General features: G+C 29.7%; 2 protein-coding genes across 3 annotated transcripts; one reads left to right on the forward strand and one right to left on the reverse strand.

The window, feature by feature from the left end:
* The first annotated feature begins 946 nt into the window (after positions 1-946).
* LOC130440795 (ribosome production factor 2 homolog) lies at positions 947-8419 on the forward strand. The gene is made up of 3 exons (XM_056774128.1): positions 947-1129; positions 1182-1813; positions 4450-8419. The coding sequence occupies exons 1-3, from the start codon at positions 1107-1109 to the stop codon at positions 4746-4748; spliced, it is 954 nt and encodes a 317-aa protein (XP_056630106.1). The 5' UTR covers positions 947-1106; the 3' UTR covers positions 4749-8419.
* Positions 6951-20280, reverse strand: LOC130440794 (uncharacterized). Of its 2 annotated transcripts, XM_056774127.1 has the most exons (10): positions 19954-20280; positions 19378-19587; positions 16522-16939; positions 14369-14514; positions 12981-13132; positions 12432-12872; positions 10576-10854; positions 9323-9578; positions 8941-9181; positions 6951-8830 (listed from the first exon to the last, which is right to left on the reverse strand). In XM_056774127.1, exons 1-10 carry the CDS (start codon positions 20042-20044, stop codon positions 8713-8715), a joined length of 2352 nt encoding a protein of 783 aa, XP_056630105.1. In that variant the 5' UTR covers positions 20045-20280; the 3' UTR covers positions 6951-8712. The 2 variants fall into 2 exon arrangements, 1 of the variants encoding a protein (XP_056630105.1); XR_008909560.1 differs by lacking the exon at positions 6951-8830 and having other exon boundaries at positions 9089-9181; positions 9244-9578; positions 19954-20155.
* Between the last annotated feature and the right edge of the window lie 948 nt (positions 20281-21228).

Raw genomic sequence — 21228 nt, forward strand, 5'->3', positions numbered from 1 at the left:
TATATTATAAATGAAGTTAGTATACCGTGGGTTCTGTTCAAATGTAGACCGTGAACCGGTTTATTGCCTTTAGCGAGGTAGTAAAAATATTCTAGTGATCAGCCAGCTTTAAAAGTTGACTTTCAAAATCTTCACTACCAACTGATGACGCACACTAAGGCATGAATAAAACCTTTTCTTGTCTAAATCATAGATCCTATGGTGAGACGTTTAATATACATGAAGACTTTATCAAGACAAAATATATACCTGTTTTATCTATTTCAATAGTTTGAGGAGAAAATATTTTGTAGTTTAATATAAACCCGGTTTGACATTAAACTACATTACTTTTATTGTTAAATAAACTTTGCTGAGTACTTCTATGTCTTACTCATCATAAAAATTATTTTTAACTAAATTGTTCATTTCTTCATTAGCATAGTCTTTGTATAATTTATGAATGGTTTTACAATAATAATATTACGTGGTTTTTAATTAATTACAGCCGCTTTCAATATATATTTAGGATACACTAATAGTATTTTACATTTCTAACGCAATTCGCAAGCGAAGTGGCACGCACTTCAACATAAAATTGGTCCATTTCTAATGAACTTTGCGAAAAGTACTTGCATATGGGCCTTTGCACAAGTTTTTTTGTTTTTTGAGGTTAAATTTAATGGAGCCATCTTTTAATTTAATATGGATACAAAAATAACCAGTGTGTATAAAAAAATTGTTCAATTCGATCTACTGTGCATGTGTCATGTATGGCACGAAATGCAAAATTTGGAGCTTGCAATCTCTGTAGATCGTGTCAGCATGCTTTTTACCCTTGAATTTCATTAGAAATGCTAACATTGTTTCTCGTATGCCTCTTGTATGCTGTATTTCCACTTCTCTTGCGAATTGAATTTGAAATGTACCCCAAGAGTTTCGATAATTAAATTTTTTTAAAATTGGCAACCTTGAATTGACAGTTCTTTGAATCTTATTCTCTTCTTTCTTGTTTTACACATAAAGGTTATATATGTTTCTATTTTAGCGTTAGGTATTTTTACTTGTCAACACGTGTTTTGAGATACACAACAAATTAGTGATTTTTAATTAGAAATACAGTAGAAATGTCTGTTATACAACGTGTGGTGTAAGTGTATTCAATTTAAATATATATAAGTGCTTTATAACATATTTTTTAGTAAACCAACTACACGGAAAGGCAAGAAAGTGTTGTTAAAGAAAGAACCGCAACTTATCGAAGGACCTAAAAGAGCTCTATTTTTCCAAGGAAGGAAGTGCTCAGAGAAAATACAAAGTTTACTAAAGGATCTATACGACTTTAAGAAACCGGATGCTGTTAAATTGAATAGAAAAAATGATATCAACATATTTGAGAATTCAAAACCCGTTGAAGATCTCTGTAAAAAATATGAGACACCGCTATTTATGTTGGGATCAAGGAGTAAAAAAAGGCCAGATAACTTAGTAGTAGGGAGAATGTTTAATTATAATTTATTAGATATGATTGAGTTATATGTAGAGTCTTATGAAGGTTTAAAAGAATTTGCTGCATCTAAAATCACTGTTGGTACTAAACCATGTCTACTCTTCAATGGTGCCTTGTGGGAGCAAATGGATGAATTGAAGCAATTGAAATCATTGTTTATAGACTTTTTTCACAGAGAATGTGTAGAAAATATCAGGCTACAAGGTATAGAGCATAGTATAAGTTTCAATGCTACGCCTGATGGAAAAATACTGTTAAGATCTTACAAAATTTTGCTAAAAAAGTCTGGTGAGAGAATACCACGGGTGGAACTGGAAGAAATTGGTAAGTTTCCACTTTATAAAATAATCTAAGAAGACACTTAAAATTAATTGTGACTATCCCAAACCATAATGTAGCTAGAGTATTTAAGATTGTTTCAAATTTTTGAATATTTATCACAATCTTGACTTATGTTTTGATTCCTACAATTTTTCTAGACACTTCATCATATTATAATTTTTACTTTATTCATTAACAGCTAATCTGAATCCATCTATTATTTAATTACAATTTCAGCTACCTCAAAAAAATATAATTTCTAAAAAGACTTTGTTTGAGAAAATTATTTTTATATTTTAAATGAAATACAAATTAGTAGTACCTCGAAAAAAATAACTTGTTGTTTATGGGACAGTCAAGCTTTAGAAGTCAGCATTCATGTGAGTCAGCTATTCAGTATGTGTGTGCAAAGTGGCAAGAAAAAATAAACATTGGTGATTTAGTGATTGCTGTTTTGGTTGACCTTCAGTGCTTTAAGTTGGATTAATAACTATTTAGAAAACAGATTTCATAAAACAAAAATATCAGGCAGGGTATCTCAAAAGATGGAAAGTGTGCTGGGTGTATGCCAGGGAAGTGTCCTGGTACCACTTTTGTTTATAATATATATTAATGATCTTCATATGGCTTTAAAAAAGTGTTTCGTTACTTTATTTGCAGATGATACCCTTATATCAGTGTCTGGGCAAAACTACTTAGAAATTGTAAATATTTCAAATGATGAACTTAAGATATTGTATAAATGGTTGTGTCAGAATAGATTAAAATTAAACACCTCAAAAACAAAATGTATGGTGGTGGGCTCAACTATAAATTATAAAAAATTTTATAATCTAAATTTATCCATAAACAGTGTGTCTATAGAATTTTTAAACGAAATTAAATATTTGGGTGTCATTTTAGATCCAAAATTAAATTTTTCAATTCATTTTCAATTTTTCATTCATGTTAGAAATTAGGTAAAAAAATAGGGTTTTTTAGTAGAATATCTTATTGTGATTCTGAATGGACCAGAATGATGTTGTATAAAATCATACTTTTGCCTCACTTTACATATTATAGCACAGTATTAATTTTTTGCAACAAGGAAGAGGTGCGTAAATTACAAATACAACAGAATAAAATTATGCGTATTTTGTTAAATTGTAGTAAATATACACCACCTGATCACATGCTTGAAACTCTAAATTGGCTAACTGTTGAGCAAAACATTAAAAGAGCGAATCTCCTTTTAATATATAAAATTGAACATAACTTAATGCCAGAGTATTTAAATGCATACTTAAAGAAACGACTGCAGAATTATACTATATACTATATACATAATACTATAATCTTGACATTATATGAACCTCAACATTGTAAAAAACATCGTTTTATGAAGAGCTTCGCTCTTTTAATGAATTGAGTGATGATATTGAAATTGTAGCAAATATATATAAATTTAGTAAATGGCTGTTTATGTATTTGCACAATCAAAGTTAATTTTGTAATATTTCTAATTTGGTTATTAGTAAAGTGCTAAAATAAAGATATTTATTTATTTATCTAAGTCTATAAAAAAGTGTCCTTTTAAAGGGGGCAAATTAAGCAGACGCTTTTATTGTAAATTGAACTAATTATACTTCAAATTGCTCCTTCATCTAACATACAGTCCAAATCTGGACACCAGTGACTACTGGCTGTTCACTGATATCAAAAAAATGTTCGCCAGTAAGAAATTCAGCTGAAATGTAAAAGCAATTTCTGAAACTGAATCCTATTTTAAGGCAAAAGACAAATCCTTCTACAAGTATGGCATCGATAAGTTAGATTAGCATTGGAATGATTTTATTGCCCTTGAAGGAGATTACATTGATAAATAAAATCGATTTTTAGCAAAAACACGACTTATTGAGTGATGTGTTAAATCTATTGTATTGTATGATGTATTATGGACTCATGGATCTTGGTCATTTGGTTGTACCATTAAATGGTGTTTATAGTATTTATTTTATTTTTCAAATAACTGGCAAATGATTTGAAAGTTATAAAATATTTAATTAATTTCCGTCCCCGCCTAGCCAATCTCATATAAATACAGATTAATTTGGAAGTAGCTAAATAATATTATGTAATATTTTCACACAATTTTTTAATTATTTGGACAACCAATTATTGTTTCCTTCGACTTTTCTATGCCAAGATGCTCTTGTAATAAATATCACCATTTTCAATTGATTCAAACTCAAAGGTATAGATGTACCTAATAAATGTATTTTGCAATATATTAAGTAGATAATAAAGCATATTAACTGAATATTGAAGTAATAATTCACATTCAATAAATGATAAAATGATTCACAAAAAATTTTCAAAAGGTTGTCCCTTTTCTTGAATAATTAATCTTAGGATTCACAATTCAGCTCTGTAATGAGTTCAGTTATTTTATTATTCGGTTTTAGGGACAAGTGTACATAAAGATGTATATTTATTGTTGGTTTTTATTAGCTCTAGAAATTAATGTACATAATTTTGGACCAGCACCACAATTATTATTAGAATGTGGCACTACTTATAGACTATAACCAATAACAAAGTTGTTATGGCAAACATCAAATTCAATTTATTTATATCACAATCTGTATATGAATTTTTAGGACCCAGAATTGATTTCTCTCTAAGACGATCAAAATTACCTGATGAAGATTTGATGAAAGAAGCCTGCCGCAAACCCAAAGAGCTTAAAGTCACTAAAAAGAAAAATATCAGTACTGACAATTTGGGTAACAAACAAGGTCGTATACATCTTGGTAAACAAGAAATCAAAAACATACAAACTAGGAAAATGAAAGGTTTAAAGAAGACTGCAGCTGAAAGGAAAGCAGAAAAAGCAAAGATACTTAGAGCTGTAAACTCACAAGAACATCCAGTTGTAAATGGTCATAATGAGAGATAGTATCTAAAAGTAATGTTTATTTTTATGGGTCCTTTTCCATTTTTAAAGTGAATTCTACACTCCATGAGGGTATGAATAATACAAGTTATTCCAGTTTGTACTTTACTCTTGCTAAAATTTATTATTATTATGAATAAATTATGAAATGTAAATATATTGTATAAAGGTAGCACTCAAAATGGAATAAACTACTCTTAATTCTTCAACTGTTTGATAGTAATACATAAAAAGAGTAACTCTCGAAGTGGAATCATTTCATTGTTTTGATTAACTGCATAATTAAATTTTGTCATTCCATCAATTACAGTTTAAAATTTCTACAAGAACAAAACCAAAAACTTATTAAAAATTCGCGCAGGCGCTACATAGAAACACATCAAAGCAAAAAAATATTTCATAATTTTTATATTCTTAAAGGAATGAAGTGAGTCAATTTCCTCTAGACTATAAATTTTTACTTTATTACCCCGAAATTAAATTGTAGTAGTAAAAATACATTTTTTATTGTCAAAGCAATACTTATAGGTGTATAATGTATTGTTGTGTTTATGCATATTACATTATTACCATTTTTACATCTGGTAAAGCTGCTATTAGTTTTTTTTGACAGTCACTCATATTATTAGAGTACAATTAACTAAATTTTTTCTATAGTACTCGAAATAATTTATACATCACACGACTAAAGTGTTTTAATCCTCCACAAATTATTGTCCTCCTGATGGGATTTTTTGTCTCAATTAAATGTATCACTTTAGTCCCTAGGTGTACAATGTAAAATTTTTAACTAAAAACTTCACTTTTGGATTAATATATGTAGATTGATTTTTGCATTAAGTATACAATGATATTCTATGTGTTTCTATCAATATAAATTTTTTTAAATTTTCTTTCCAACTGTGACCTTTGTCGTAATTAAAAAAAAATTGTAATTGTATATAATTGAATTATTTCATTGTAAATTTATTTTTAGTTATGTTGGGATTTTACTTTATTTTTGAAAAGACATGTTTAAATATCTTATTACATTAATTAGTCTCTTCTATGATGAAACCTCACTACAGGTGACATAAACCTGTTGGAAGGAAGTTAATTTGGTCATAGCTTTTACATTAAAGCTTATCAGTTTCAGTTCGGGATTTGGAGAATGCCCTATAGCAGTTGTTAAATTCTACTACTGTATGTTGACAGTACACTGCAAGTGAAGTAATCCTGCTATTAACTGCGAACATAAGGTTCTAATTAGGTCTAAGCTTTCGACATAGTTTCTGTTACAGCTTAGCAGCTTCAGTTTGTGATAAAAGCTTGAATTGTAGAGGTGGTCATATCACACTATAGAAGATGGAATTGCACTGAAAACATACTGCTAGTGACATAATTCAATTTGTGATAAAAGTTTGCTTTGTAGTGGTGGTTGCATCACACTACAGAAGCAATTGCACTGAAACCATACTGCAAGTAACATAATGCTGTTATTAATCGCATTAATTAAATGGAAGTAACGGTGTACTGGTGGTTATATTAAACTACAAAAAATGCAATTATGTTGAAACTACACTACAAGTGATTTATTAATTGCAAATGGAAATAACTTTGGTTTGACAGAGCTGCCATAATTTTATTGAAAAATTTGTACACCCCCATGCGGACACTTCTGTTAAAAATTTTATTAGAAGAATTAGATTTGATTTTGTCATTCTAACCTAATTTATTTTGATCCAAAAGTTTTTTCAATGAGGCTAACAGCCTTAGAATATGAAGCTCTTATGTCATTTTCCAAGTATATCTTAAATTTTTGTGATTGCCAAGGTCTCAGAGACCATTTGACAAAGTACAAAAACTAACTAAAAGTTACAAATAATTCCAGTAGGAATTCAAATTTAGATAAATAAATAACGGATGCTAAGTAATATCAATATATTCAAACTTTTTATAAATGTTTTTCTGAATCGTCTTGATTTTAGGTCTCTTCTGTTTTTTTTATAATTTTTAAAAGATAAAATTTGACTTTTCGGCTACTTTCAGTTTTTCAGTTGTAAATGTACAGAAAAACAACAACAACAACTCGCTATATTATATAGTATGTATAAAATATGTATATAGAAAAAAATATGTTGAAACCTTAACCAATTGCAGATTTGCTTTCTCTATACATTAGACATTTTATTTTTTTTATTACCTATACCTAAGAAGAATAAAGCATTTTTATTCATTATCATTTTCTTTATTTATCATACATAATTATATTAAACAGAATTAAACAAATTTCTAGGAAATTGAATGAACTTTTGGTGAAAACGGAAAATTTATTATTATATATCATACCATATATATTATAAACCGAAATGAGGATTCCCTAAATGGCAGTCTTTCATTATAAAAGCACAAACTATAACAATCCTAATTACTGACGGTAAATTTTCTCAGAAAAGGCAAAAAACTCGTCCGAAAATTTTCTTTAATCATTATATACAATTTTTAAATGTTTATTAAAATTTAATGTATTTTGAGTGTAAAATTTCAATAAATAATTAAAAATAAAAATTTCGGATGAGACTTTTTTCGTTGTTTTTCTGCTTTTTCTGAAAAAACCATGATAGTAGTAATATTTTTTCATACCAACATAAAGTAGAGATGTCAACGAATAAAAACCTCACAGACTTATTAAAAAAAGATGATATTTTGACGGTTGAATTTTCGTTTGAAAATGTATGTGCTTTTTCATTATTAAGTTAAAATAACATTGAAAATAGATAAATTCCAATGAAATTTGAGACATGAAAAGGTAGATTTTCACCAAATTTCGTGAAAAATATTTTATTTATATATGTAATATTTTTTTCAAAAGATCAAATTGTTTTTTTTTGAATTTTTCACATAGATTTTGAGATTATGTGAAAAAAGTGTGAATACAAGGATTGTAGATTTTTTTAACCCATAACTTTGCCATTTAACTAGATATAAATCGTTTTTTACCCTTAAAAACTCCTTTTTCAATGGATTTCACCTTATTATTCTTTTCTTTCATTTCCAAAACTATCGACCCTGGTCTATTTGGAATTATGTGAAATTTAATTCGTCAAGAATAATTTGAAAACCTTTTTACTATCGGCTCACATTAATGTTCATGACAGAAGATTTTGATAGAACTCAATTTTATAAAGAAATGTTGAATAATAATATCCAATCCTATTCTAATATTTTCTCTGCTTTATGTGTCATGATAATCATTACTAATGAGAAAATTAATATTTCGATTTTTGGAAACTGTATCATTGAAATTTTTTTAATTGAAGATAATTAGAATGTCGATAATCATAACGTGTTCCCGGAATAATTTTTTTATGAAAACGATATTTTTCCGTTCAAAATGACCACACAGGAAAATATTTCCTTCGATATTCAAATTGTTACCCAAACAGAATATTTTTCCTGTTATCCCAAATATTTTTGTAGTTCCAAACAGCCTACTTTTCGAGAGTTAACCTCAAATACTTGTATAAGTTAATTTTATTGCTAGTAAATTATTCATTATGGATGTAAAATTCACTATCTAACTGGAATGATCATCTGTGCAAATATTTTATAATTATTCTGAAATAGAGGTAGGCTAAGTTTGTAAATAGTTTATTTACTAATACTGGTTAAATAAAAAATTTTTCAAAACACAACTTTTTTGTTAATTTTTCCAACAATTATACTCTTTTTGGGGCGAGAACCGTATTATTCTGCTACTACAGCCATGTTTGGAGTGTGTTGTGAAACAAGGTTTTTATCAATATTTTTTTATGTAAAAAGCAGGCACAAGAATCGTTTTCTTAGTCTGCTATAAGAATGTGGTAATTTTGAAATAATAAACTGGAATAAAAATTTAATATGTAAAAGAAAACAATAAAAATACAAATAAATACATAATTAAAGTAGATAAATAAAAATTATACTTTAAAATTACAGTCTTGGATATTCACGAAAAAAAATCTATTTCACGTTTCTTAATTTGAAATTCTTTTATTGATTGAATTTCAGACCGTTCTTTCATTCCAAGTTCAATTTCATTTGAGGTAACTTCACTGAACCCTTCCCTGCAAAAATTTAATAATAAAAATTAATAAACATTCACATTTTATTCATTTTAAATAATATAGTAGGAGAGCTCAAGAGGGAAAAATTTTATATACATTTCAATATTTACCTATAATCTTTCTTACAGACTAAATAATGGTGGGCTCTCCTAATTAAACCTTCCGCCAAACATTTCACAGCCTCTAGCATCATTCTTTCTGCACCATTCATAATCACACCATCTGAAATTTCTTCAGATCTCAACATCACTCCACAATCTAAGGCGGTTTCTTTAACGAATGCACATTGGTCCTTAAGAGAATTGTCAGATATGTCAATATAGGTTTTTTTCCGAACAGACGTAGATTTATCTAAAATAACATTAATTAAATAATAATTTATCAATTGAAATAATATCATTCATATTATATACTTTCTATTTTGAACAGCTCATAAAATGGACAATGCTATTCTTCTTGTCGAGCTGCTAAATTAATCATATATAAACTAACCTCCATCTGATTCGATGTCGACATTAACATCTATTTGAAATTGTTTATTAACATTGACTGCTCCTTTTTCTACTTCCGAAAAGCACTTATTAATCAGGCACAAATCTTCCGATTTGTTTTTAAAAAAATTACTGGAACTAATCACAGGTGAAAACTTATGAGATCGAGCATACATAAAAATGGCTCGTGTACTCCACTTTTTTAAAGATGGAAATCTTTCAGTTAAAATAGATTTAATTTCTTTAGCTCGATTCCACTAAAATAAAAACAATTAGTTTAAACAATTACTTCTCAAAATGGGCAGAACATCGAATTGGTGGCTTTATTATGACTTTTTATGTATATTTTCTGTTTATGTCAAAGGAAAATCTTGAGGAGGATACTTAAAGAAATAAATTTTATCCTTATAAATTACTCCATGCATATGAACACCCATAAAAGCATTTAGGATATTACAATCTAATAGAGTTTGAAATTTAAAACTAAGATATATTCATCAGCGTTCCTTGGGTTCTGTAGAATAGATTGCTCTAAAGTTTTATGGTACACCCACACTAAAAATACTGAAGTAACTCAAAGAGCTTGATCCTCTTAAGTCTTCTCTTCAACTCAGTACCAAGGAGCTTTCTTCATGACTCTTGGCTAATTTCTTAAGAGTCTGGTCAACATTTTCCATTTCCAGGTCTACCGAAAGGCATCTAATATATTCCTCAGGGCTTGAAATCTTTGGTTGATTGCTAAGTTGCTTGCTATGGTGCGTCCTCATAGTTGGATGTCATAGGTCCAAACAGACTTAAGTATCTGTTATAAAGCACAGTCTTATTATGTAGAGACAGAGTAGTTTCTACCAATTAGCCAATAAATTGTTCTATAGTAGAATCCAAGTTCTTCTCTTTCCTTTTTAACATGAATTTTCCATGGTAATACCTGATTGTTTTGCTGAGTTTGAATGTAGAATCAGGTTATTATTTATACTGACTGGAATATGATCTCTATCATTTTGTTTGTGAAGTTATTATGAACTAATTTAATTTCATTAAGGTTAATTTTCCATCTCTATTATTTTTCCATATTGCTAGAATGGCAGTATAGTCGGCGAAGGTAGATATGGTATTGTCTAACTCTGGAATATCATATGTGTACAGTAAGTACTGTCCTATACTTACTGTACACTGTCCTAGAACACTTCCTTGTGGTACTCGTTTTAATTTCTTTGTATGGAGAAACAGTACAATAATTAAAATTGCCCTTACCTCAGAATTCAATTTTTTACTAAAAGGCCACTTTTCAAATTCCTCTTGTGAAGATGCTATGTAGGGGTATAAAGATTTAAAATTACTATTTTTCACTTTATCATTCCATAGGGGAAATCTTTTAAGAAGATATGGCATAGCTTCCCCAATATTTTTAAATCGATTTTGCGGCAATAAAATACCAAACTTTAACCTCAAAATTTGTTTTTCATTTACAGTGTTATTCATTAAAAATACTCGCGAGGCTTCCGTTGGACGTAGTAACAAATTTTTAGGAACCTAAAATCAAAAAATATTTAGTTAAACATGAACATTATGAAAACTCCTTAGTTAATAAATTACCTCATCTGTCTTTCCCAAAATAAATTCTCTAAAAAAATGGCACCTCGGACTTTATGTCCCATTAAGCAATTTATTACACATTAAATATTCAGTAACTTGAATATAGCTGTGGATTATAATTGTTTTTATTACATGCAAGTTTGGAAGTTCATTTGGGATTATATCAAGTAAAAAAATGAACCGTCAACGAAATTTATCAATGGAGGAGGCGCAGTGCGAACATCGACTCTCCTGAATGAAGGATATTCAATGCGACATGTTGCTGGTTTGTTAGGAATACATCATTTCAGCATCAGTCGCGTATTGAGGCGACATAATGAAGCGGGTTGTTACCATCGAAAACCAGGACAAGGGCAAAAACGTTGCACTAATCAAATCGATGATCGTTTTTTGAGACAAGTGAGTTACCAGCAATCTGCTAAAAAATGAATTTTCATTTGTTCGAAATATCGTCTCGAACGGTTAGAAGTCGTTTACATGAAGCAGAGTTCAGCAACAGAAGACCAGCCAAAAAACCTTGCTTACCAGAGCAAACAGTTCAGAGATTAAATTTTGAAAAACTACATCAAAATTGAAGCATCAATAGTTCGAGATGGGATCTATTCTTTGATGAAACTAGAGTTAGCCTTAAAGCTGTCTGGTGAAGGCAAGGAGAAAGGTTTGCCAGCTTTAAATCTCTCTTAAAGTACCTTTTGTTAGAGGCTCTAAAATGTTTTGGGGAGAAATTTGCTTCGATACTCGTACAGAATTGGTTCCTATAAGTACAAGGTCTATGAATGCCCAATATGACTTGGGCAACATAATTGTCGAATTTGTAATGCCTTTTGCTCCATTTATTGAGCCTAATTTTTTATTCATGCAGGACAACGCTCATCCCCACGTGACTAGACAGGTTTTTGGCTACTTACATGATGTCAATATCCCTTTATTAGAGAGTACAAATATGAATCCTATCTCAAAAAGAGGATTTGAAGTCATAGTCGCTATTGAAGAATGGGAGAATATACCGCAAGTCGAAGAGGGCCTACACGGTATTAGGGTTGACCGATATGCATTTATTCTCTTTTGCCGATTTTTTTCTTTTTTTTCAATTTGGAGGTGTGGTAGCTTATTTATGCATTTCTAGCAAAAACAAACTTTTATGGAAAAAATATGGCAAATTAAAGTTATGTAAATGTCATATTCGACTAATTTGTAGGTGTTCATTGTTACTTCAATATAACTTAGTTTTATTTTAGATTAATTAAAGTGGTGCGTTAATTTTATCAAGGAGTTTAGTAAGCTTTCTATAAAATATAGATAAATGCCAAATTTTTTTTCCCATTGTGGATACTTTTGTCACCATTTAAAAGTATTATACATGTTTTCGGTACAAGTTTCCAAGTAGTTTGGCTTTTACTAAAATTTCCTTATGAATCCCCAAATAAAAACCGTTCAATAATTTTTGAGTTCATCTCGTGTAGACAGACAGTCGTGGCTAAGACCTTATTTTATAATACACCTCCATAACTTACCACATTATGAACAGTAGGAATAGATTCTTTCAGATAATTATCTCCCAAACCAAATATTAATTTGTTTCCGATTTCTCCGTTAATATTTACATTATGGCTTGTGACAGTATGTTGGTTTACTATCTCATTATCTGAATCTTCTGTTTTGCTAACAATAGAGTAGGAATGTTCGAGAAAAGCATTGTACAGTCGACTAACTTTCATTTCTATCTCATTATCTACAAATTGCTCTTCTATCACATCACAGTAATCATGTTCGAAGCTCATAGAGGCTGTATCAGAGCATCCATAAGCTGAATCAGATCTAGTGGATATTAAATCCACATTTGTTGTTGTTTGATCAGGAACTTCAGATTTAACAAGAATATAATCTTCATTCGGCGGTTCACATTCGATTAACGTTTGATCTAAAGGAGTATAGTCTGAATCAAATTCAGTTTTCTGGAAAAAAAGTGTAGATGTTTGATAATGAAATCTCAGAGCGCATTAAGGCATTTATTAATATCATTGTAAGATGATGCAGTATCACCACATCATATATTCACTTACCTCCTGTACCTGTGTATCAAAATTTTGAAATATACTATTAAATGAATTGTTAAGATTGTTGTTAATCATTTCTTCTGGAGGTTTTGTAATAGTAGCCGGTTTTTGTACTAAACTATTATCATGTAAATATACATCTACCAAAGTTTCATTACCTACAATAAAGAAACCAATGTGAGATAAAACGTATGTCATATTAGAATAGATATTGAATAGGGGGTGACGTCAAAACGCGGTCTCTAAAGTCTATGGTGTCTTTCACCACAGCTGCCCTCGTCGCTGGATTAACTACATATAGCACTCTAGTTGTAATGAACACCATCATCTGTGCTGGCTGCAATATTAATATTGCAGTATTAAAGTTCCGCCAGAGTATTTTCTTCTGCATTCTTCTTCCACCTAAAACGCTCTTATTGCTCTTACTCAAGTCATTTAGTTTCCTGGTATTCACAGCTCAGTTTTGAATCAATGTCATGGAATTCAATGCTTCGATATCAGCCTGATTTCAAACAGATAGCTTGAGTTCTATACAATTTTATTTCCATCTGAAAGGTACCTAATGATTATCCTAGTAATAGTTTGGTAACAGCTCTCGTTGTGTATTTTTAACTATTTGGATAGTATATTCTGAAGATATCTATAAACTTAACATTGTGGTGAAAGCCTGTTAGATGCTTATTGTCTTGATCATTACATTACTGAGATGATTCATTTATGAGATGTACTTTGTCAGATTTTAATTCTGTCAATTGAAATTCAAAAAATTAATTTTGTCCTATTAGTGACAAATAAACTTCGCTTTAATTACATCACAAGAACACTAACACCGAGAAATAATGGATGTGGAAAGTGTATATTACAGAATCAAACCTCAACTGCAAAGTAAATATACCAACATCCAGTGTTAGGAAGGTCCAAGTGAAAAATTCCAAAGGATGGAAAAATTATTATTTGAATGTTCGAATCAAAAAATAATCAGATACTACTGACAAATAATATTAACTAAAGCATAACCGAACCTGGTTTTGAAAAAACAGTTTAATAAATTATCGATTTAAATTGATGAACAAAGTTGCCTTTTCATCTCATGTTTATTTGAGATATCCTCATAACCCTCTTGTACAATATTGTGGGAATATTGAATTTAAAAATCCTTCTCTTTTTTATTTTAGGTTTACATAAAACGAGGTATAGGTTTATGTATAGAATGGATAATAAAATCCAAAACGTATTAAGATTAGAAAGTAGCTCAGTTGTCTCTGATCCTCAACATTATAGGACATACCTCTGAAACTCTATTAGAAGTAAAATAATCTTCCAATTGATAACGTATTCAGTTTTTTTTTCATAAATACACCGTTACTTTATCCATAATCCTAACAGATACTAACCTAATGTTTGGCGCCCCGTGAATGTTTTTTCTAGTTTAAGATTATGCACAATACTAACTGGTTTATTAAGTGGACATTTGAAGAATATTTGGACTCTTAGTGGAAATTCACCCCAGCCTCGTCTAGAAAGATGAAATGGAGATTCTCTGAAAGCAAATAAATAATTAATACCACTTCTATACACTTTAGGTTTATATAGTATTATAATTAAAGACACTAAAGTTAGCAGAGAAATATGAGCAGACAACAAAAACAATAAGCAGAAAATTAAATGCTAATGAAGTGCTATATTACGAAATTTTTTGCTATGCACGTTTTTGAGAAATTGGATGTTCTGCTAACTTTGGAACAAAGTGCAAAATCAAAAGGTAATTAAAGAAGAATGATTCCATAATTAAATGCTAATTAAATGCTCTTTTCTTCAATGATAATTTTTTTTTGTATTCTTGGACGTCACGAAGTCACAAAAGTCTATAATTCTTTACCAATGATTCTGTTCTGCTGAGAAAACTAGAAAATAGTAATTTTTTTGTGAAGTCACCAAAAAATTCATTTTTTCCGTAGCATTTAATTATCAATTAGTAAAAATTTTTTTGGATTCTTGGACGTCACGAAGTCACACGAGTCTATAATTTTTCGCCAATGATAGTGTTTTGCTGAAAAAACTCGAAACGACTGTAAGACCTATAATTACATATTAGTAGGGCAGTTCACAAAAACTTTGAGCCCTCTTAAATATCAAAAAGCTATATAGTCCGCAACAGCATGTAATCCAAGGCCAATATTGCTTCACACATTTGGAGTTCAGATCTTAAGCATACCATGAAGATACTCGACTTAATACAGAAGAGAGCAGTTCGACTTATATGCGATCCAGATTTGACCAAAAACTTGGACAGCTTAGAGGATAGAAGAAAAACCTAAAAATCTGAACTACAGCTGAGCAGTTAAGAGAGTAATTCTATACAGGGTGTTCCTTGACTTGTTCGGGAGTGAGTAGATTCGTAGCTTTTACATAGACAACCTGTACAATCTAAACATAGCAAAAATGAATTTTTCAATCGAGTCTTTAACAAAAAGGTACTCTTTGTTTAACTCGATAAAATTTATGGTTTATGAAATATGTAGATTTTTAGAGCATTGTACATGCCAAGGAAACCGTTCGACATCAAAAGACATTCTGAAGAATATTATCATAAATTGTAATTATTTATTGAAAATACTTACAGCAGGTACTAAGACAATAAAAAATTTCTAATTGAACTGCATACTGTCGAACTTAATTAGTATTTTCTTAGTGTAAAGTGCCCACACCAGATTAAGTTCACACAAGATGGTTTTATTAATTCCCATAATCTAAATTTATGGACAGATGAAAATCCTAATGGTACAATTCAAACAAAGAATCAACATTGATTTTGGGTTAATGTGTGGGCAAGAATAGTGGGTAATAATTTAGTAAAATTTTAAAAATAATTTTTTGATAATAACCTGAATGGACGGCTATACTTAGAATTTCTCCAAAATGATGTTAAACACACTACATGGACATATGTAATCATACATAAAAATTCATAATGTTCGAATGTATAATTTAGAAAATATACTTGAATATAGGTTCTGATTTTGCAACTTTAAAGGCATGAACTTTTCACGTCATCTACTAACTCCTGAACTTTTTGCATCTAGTCATGGAACACCCTCTATATTAAATTAGAATATTGTTTAATTGGAAGATATATTGTTTCCCTTCCTTCAATATACTAAATTATGATTGAATTAATTTTTGAAATTTCCTCTTCATTTCTTTTTATAGCCATTTCAATTCAATAAATTATCATTTTAAAATTTTGTAAACGTAGATTCCCCAGGTCTCATACTCATATCTTTCAAAGCTAATTTGCATCTTGTAATTACAAATTGAAATTCAGTGGCACAGTTAAATTTCTTATAATTTGTTGTGATTTTCTATTGAAATTTTCATTTATATATTGAAGTAATTTGGTTTAAGATTTTACATGAAAATTCCTAGATTCCTCAAAATACATTAACAATAAAATTTTAATGCACAACTCAAATAATTGTTTGTTCTGTTTACTTCTATATATTTAAAATGTATTAATCAACATATTAAATATAAAAATAGAGCTTACCGAACTTCAATGACATCATGAGGTTTATAAGATGGATGTAAATGAAAAATCACTTTATCCACAATATGTGATATATCAGGATTGTCTTTCTCTCCTCTTACATACATCATCCATTTATGGGTAGTGTTATCCTCTAGAGAAGGTACCCATTTTGAAACATTACCAATTATTAATCTATGCCTCGTCTTCTTTCTATTTTTTAATATAATTTGATCACTAGCTTGTGGATTCGGAACTTCAGATTTTATATCTAATTTAGGTTTTTTAACTTCAGATGGTACATCTTTAGGACCACTTTTATCACAGTTTTTGGAAGCAACTCTACGTTTGCCTTTCCCAGCACAGAAAATATCTAAACTTGGGTTATTTCCCAGTAATTTTCTAACGGCCGGATGGATTCTGTTTTGTTTATCAAATCCTAAATTAAAAGTATACTTAGAATAATTGAAATAAATAATGTTGATATTTCAAAACAATAATTCCCAATTGTTTAGTCAAATCTTAATTTACTATTGATTTTCAATTTTCGAGAATTATGACAGATAGGATTACATTCTGCTAATATGAACAAACATAATATAGTAAATATAGTATTCAATTTTCATGATATTTATTAATTTATTCTTTTATGAGCTATGGTAGCATCAATTCATTTTCCAGGCAATGCACATCTAAAAATCTCTCACAATCTTAACATTTTAATTTAAATACTAGAAAGCAAAACAATAATTCAAAGATTTAGTTTAAAAGGTTAACTGAATATCTACAATCCACTATTAACCTTCAAAATTTTTGAGCAAATTCTACAAAGATAAATATAATCATTTTATCAGAAGCCATTTATATTTCCAATAGATTGTGTATTAAAGAATTATTACTATATCCTTTTTAAAAAAAACCTTGAACTTTCCAAGTGAGTTAGTTTCTATATATAATTTTTGAGCTTGATCAATAATTTTAAAGCATATTGAAAAAGGCCCAACCTTAATGGAAACAATCCCTTCAAAAAATACTAACAGGCAAAAAAATTTAAAAAATTTTGCATAATAATAAGTTTTCAATGTACAGAAACAGGATATGACACAGCAAGAACTAGGAAGATTGGCGACGACAGAAAAAGAAAGGTTTGATGAAAGCTGCAAACAAGCATTAGAAAAAAGAAGCTAAGGAAAATGGAGTGTTGAAGACATAAAGGACAAAATAAAACAGAATGGGAAAGGAAAAAAGCAAAGAAAATGTGCAGTGAGAGGAAACGAAAGCATCTGGGGAACAAACTGAAAAAAATCAAAGAACATTATATTAACAAAAACCGTACAAATGTTTATCAGGAGGATTAAGAAGTAAGATACCAAACACAACCAGACAAAAATATTACAGAGACAAAGACAGCTCACTTACAATGGGAAAAACAGGACAGGTGGAAGGAATATGTCAATTAACTACTAAATGATGAAACAGGCGGGAGAGAGGAGAAAGAGTTTGAAGATGAGACAGTGATCCAATAGAGGTTATAAAGTATAGTGGTAAACCCTTGAGGGAGGGAATATATAATTTCAATAAAAATATAAAGGAAGAAGAACAGATGCCAAACCAATGTTATAAAGCAATTTTTTACAGTACATAAGAAGGGTAATGAGATAAGGTGTTTGAATTATAGGTATATCACTTTGTTGGATGTAGTATACAAAGTCCTAGCTAGAATCATAAAAAATAGATTAGTCAAATACTTGGCTGAACAAGTGGGGGAGTACCGGAGGTTTTTCGAAAAGGGGAAGTCAGCTATACCTAAGGATTAAACCTGAACCTCTTCTTTGTGGATTTAAGTAAGACTATGATTCAATAGGCAAAAAACATTTGTTCCAGGCCCTAGCCGCACTCGTAATATCTAAGAAAATACTACATTTGGTGAAAACAACAGTGAATAACACCAAGAATGAAGTAATTATCAAAAGAAATCTATTGGAAAATTTTTAAACAAAAAGATGATTACAGCCATGAAACCCACTATTAACAGTGTTGTTTAACCTTTTACTAGAAATTATCCTGATAAGTAGTGGCATCCCAACCCAGGGGATGATTTACAACATCAAAATACAAATCACTGTCTATGCAGAAAATGTGCTTATAAATAAAAAGGAGCTAGAGAAAATATTTGTGTTCTTTAAAAAAAATCAAAAAAATGTAGACTACTTTTAAATGAACAAAAATATGGAGATGGGAGGGAATTTGAATAAGTTCAATCAATTAAAAGTGACTACAAAGAAAAGCAGGGAGTATAGATTTGATGAAGTCCAGAAATGTGAATACCTGGAAGTGACAGTGATAAACAAAGGCCAAACTAAGGAAATTGACAAAAGACTAGTGAGAGGGAACAAAACAAATGGAGCTCTAGGAGCACTATTAAGACCAAAAGATATTTCAAGTGTTGGATCATGAATAAAAAAGAAGAAAACAAAATAAACATATGGGAGAGAAAGGTACTAAGAAGGATTTTCTGAGGAGTGCAGGAGTAAAATTAGTGAAGGAGAAGAACCAACATAGAGATCAAAGCAGAGTATGGTCATGCTGAGATGGGTTATGTAGCCAGAGCAAAAAGACTCCATTGAATGGGGCATATAGTCAGAATGGACGAAGATAGTGGGGTGAAAAGATCCTTATTAAGGAGAGAAAGAGCAAAAAGTAAAGGAATAGAAAACTGATGTGTAGCATCCATGAGCAAAATATATGAAAGAAAGCAGTAGAAATACTCCAAGCTTTTGGGCTATAAGGCCTGTTTAGCTGTTTTATATATAAAATGTCCACTACCTTTTTTCAAATTAGTATATCATTTTAGTAAGTGCTGGATTTTTAACTTACCTGGAGTGATAACTTCTTCATCCGGAGGTACTTCTAAATTGCTCTTCTTGTAATAAGATGTTATTAAGACATAACGCACTATATGTAGTAATTTCTGTGCCTTAAATATCTTTTCTTGTACCTCTTCTAATTGTTTTTCTCTTGTCGATAATTCCTCGTCAAATATTTCATTTAAAATTTGGATAAACTTTTCAGCACTCAATTTATTTTCTAGAACGAGTCAATGAGTCAGATGTGGATAATATATTTCAACATGTAATAATAAATGATAAGAAAAAGGTACAACAACTACAAATAAGTTGTGAAAAATAGCATATAAATGATTATTTAGTAATTAAATTGGTTTTAGTTGCCAAACTTTTGAAAATAAATTGTAAATTTTATCCAATAAATAACTTTGGTACATATGTATATGAAAAATTACTAGCTAGTAATTCTGAGTATAAAACAATTGTTTAAACATTTGACTGAAGTGAACCTACATATGTTCATTGATAGTAATTTTCATTTCATATTGTAAAGTTACCTAGATAGCATGAGGATAATGTATATAGTGCATTTATAAGTACTACTTACCTTGTTGGTCTTTAAGTTCTTTGATTTTTAATGCATTACTAGTTGCTATATACTCTGGATCAACTTCTATTTTTTCCTTTTTCTTTTCCATTTTAGAAATAATTAAATCGTATTCAACATTTTGCTTAACCTCAAAGTATGATATCAATTATTATTAAAATTTTGTCGTTTGCTCCGCTCAAAGAACTACCGGTTACCGTTCCTAACGACAGCGGTCTACTAAACTATTGGTCAGTAATAAACGCGTTTTAAACATAGATTTATCTGGTTTACAGTAAAATTTGCCAAAATTTGGGACTACTGAAATAGACAACCATTATTACACCCAGTATTTTTCTTTATTTTGAGGATAAATAAAATTATTTATGCAAAAATATAAATAAATGAATTATAATCTATTTATTTGAAAATTATCTATTCGCAAACCTGCAAGTATAGACATATATAAATTCATATTTATCTATGGTCGAAAACTCTGAGTTGAACAGAACCTACATATATTTTGACAAAATGTCTAGTTTTTCTCAAGTATTCAAATAAATATATTTTGCATTCCTTTCTAATACAAAATATTTGATATTTAGTTAAAAAGTGGAAATTAATTATTGAAAGTTCCCGGTTAATACAAATAACTCAAGGTCAAGTTAGTTTTTGATTGTTTGTCTCGAACCCTAGATGACTCTGTTTTAAACTTGTAATTGATTTAAGTTGACAATTCTATAGAATGATGCTGAGAAATCAGATTACAATCGATTGCACTTTTGGGACAGGATAGGCAAGCATGAAAACTACTGTTGAATCAAATATAAATGGGTTCACTTCGCGCTTTGGAGGATAATGGGAAGAGTAGGAGGAGCATATAGGAATAAAACATTGCATTTTAATATTTTGGATTAATTATTTGCACATATTGCATTTGACCAATTAGTAGATGGGATATTTGCCTTTTTAGTGGACAAAGGGCCTAATACTCTATTTTGTGCATGTTCAATGTTTATGTTCAACCGAACAAACATAAAATGTTTTTATTCCTTCTTAATACCATTGTCTACAGAATTACCTAATTCTTGTTTTTAATTAATTTGTCTGTGAAGGACCATAAATGCCTACAAGAATTTATAGTCTTTATGGTATACGCTAAGATTTAGTATTTAAGTCAGGTTGTACACTGACCACTCCTAATGGGAACCATTTAAGTCTGTTAATCATATAGTTAAGTGATACAAAGTGTCCCTTATTTAACCCTCCATTAATGTATCGTCTCGGATTACTTAA

Source organism: Diorhabda sublineata, chromosome 2 (assembly GCF_026230105.1).
Source record: "Diorhabda sublineata isolate icDioSubl1.1 chromosome 2, icDioSubl1.1, whole genome shotgun sequence".
Taxonomy (NCBI): domain Eukaryota; kingdom Metazoa; phylum Arthropoda; class Insecta; order Coleoptera; family Chrysomelidae; genus Diorhabda; species Diorhabda sublineata.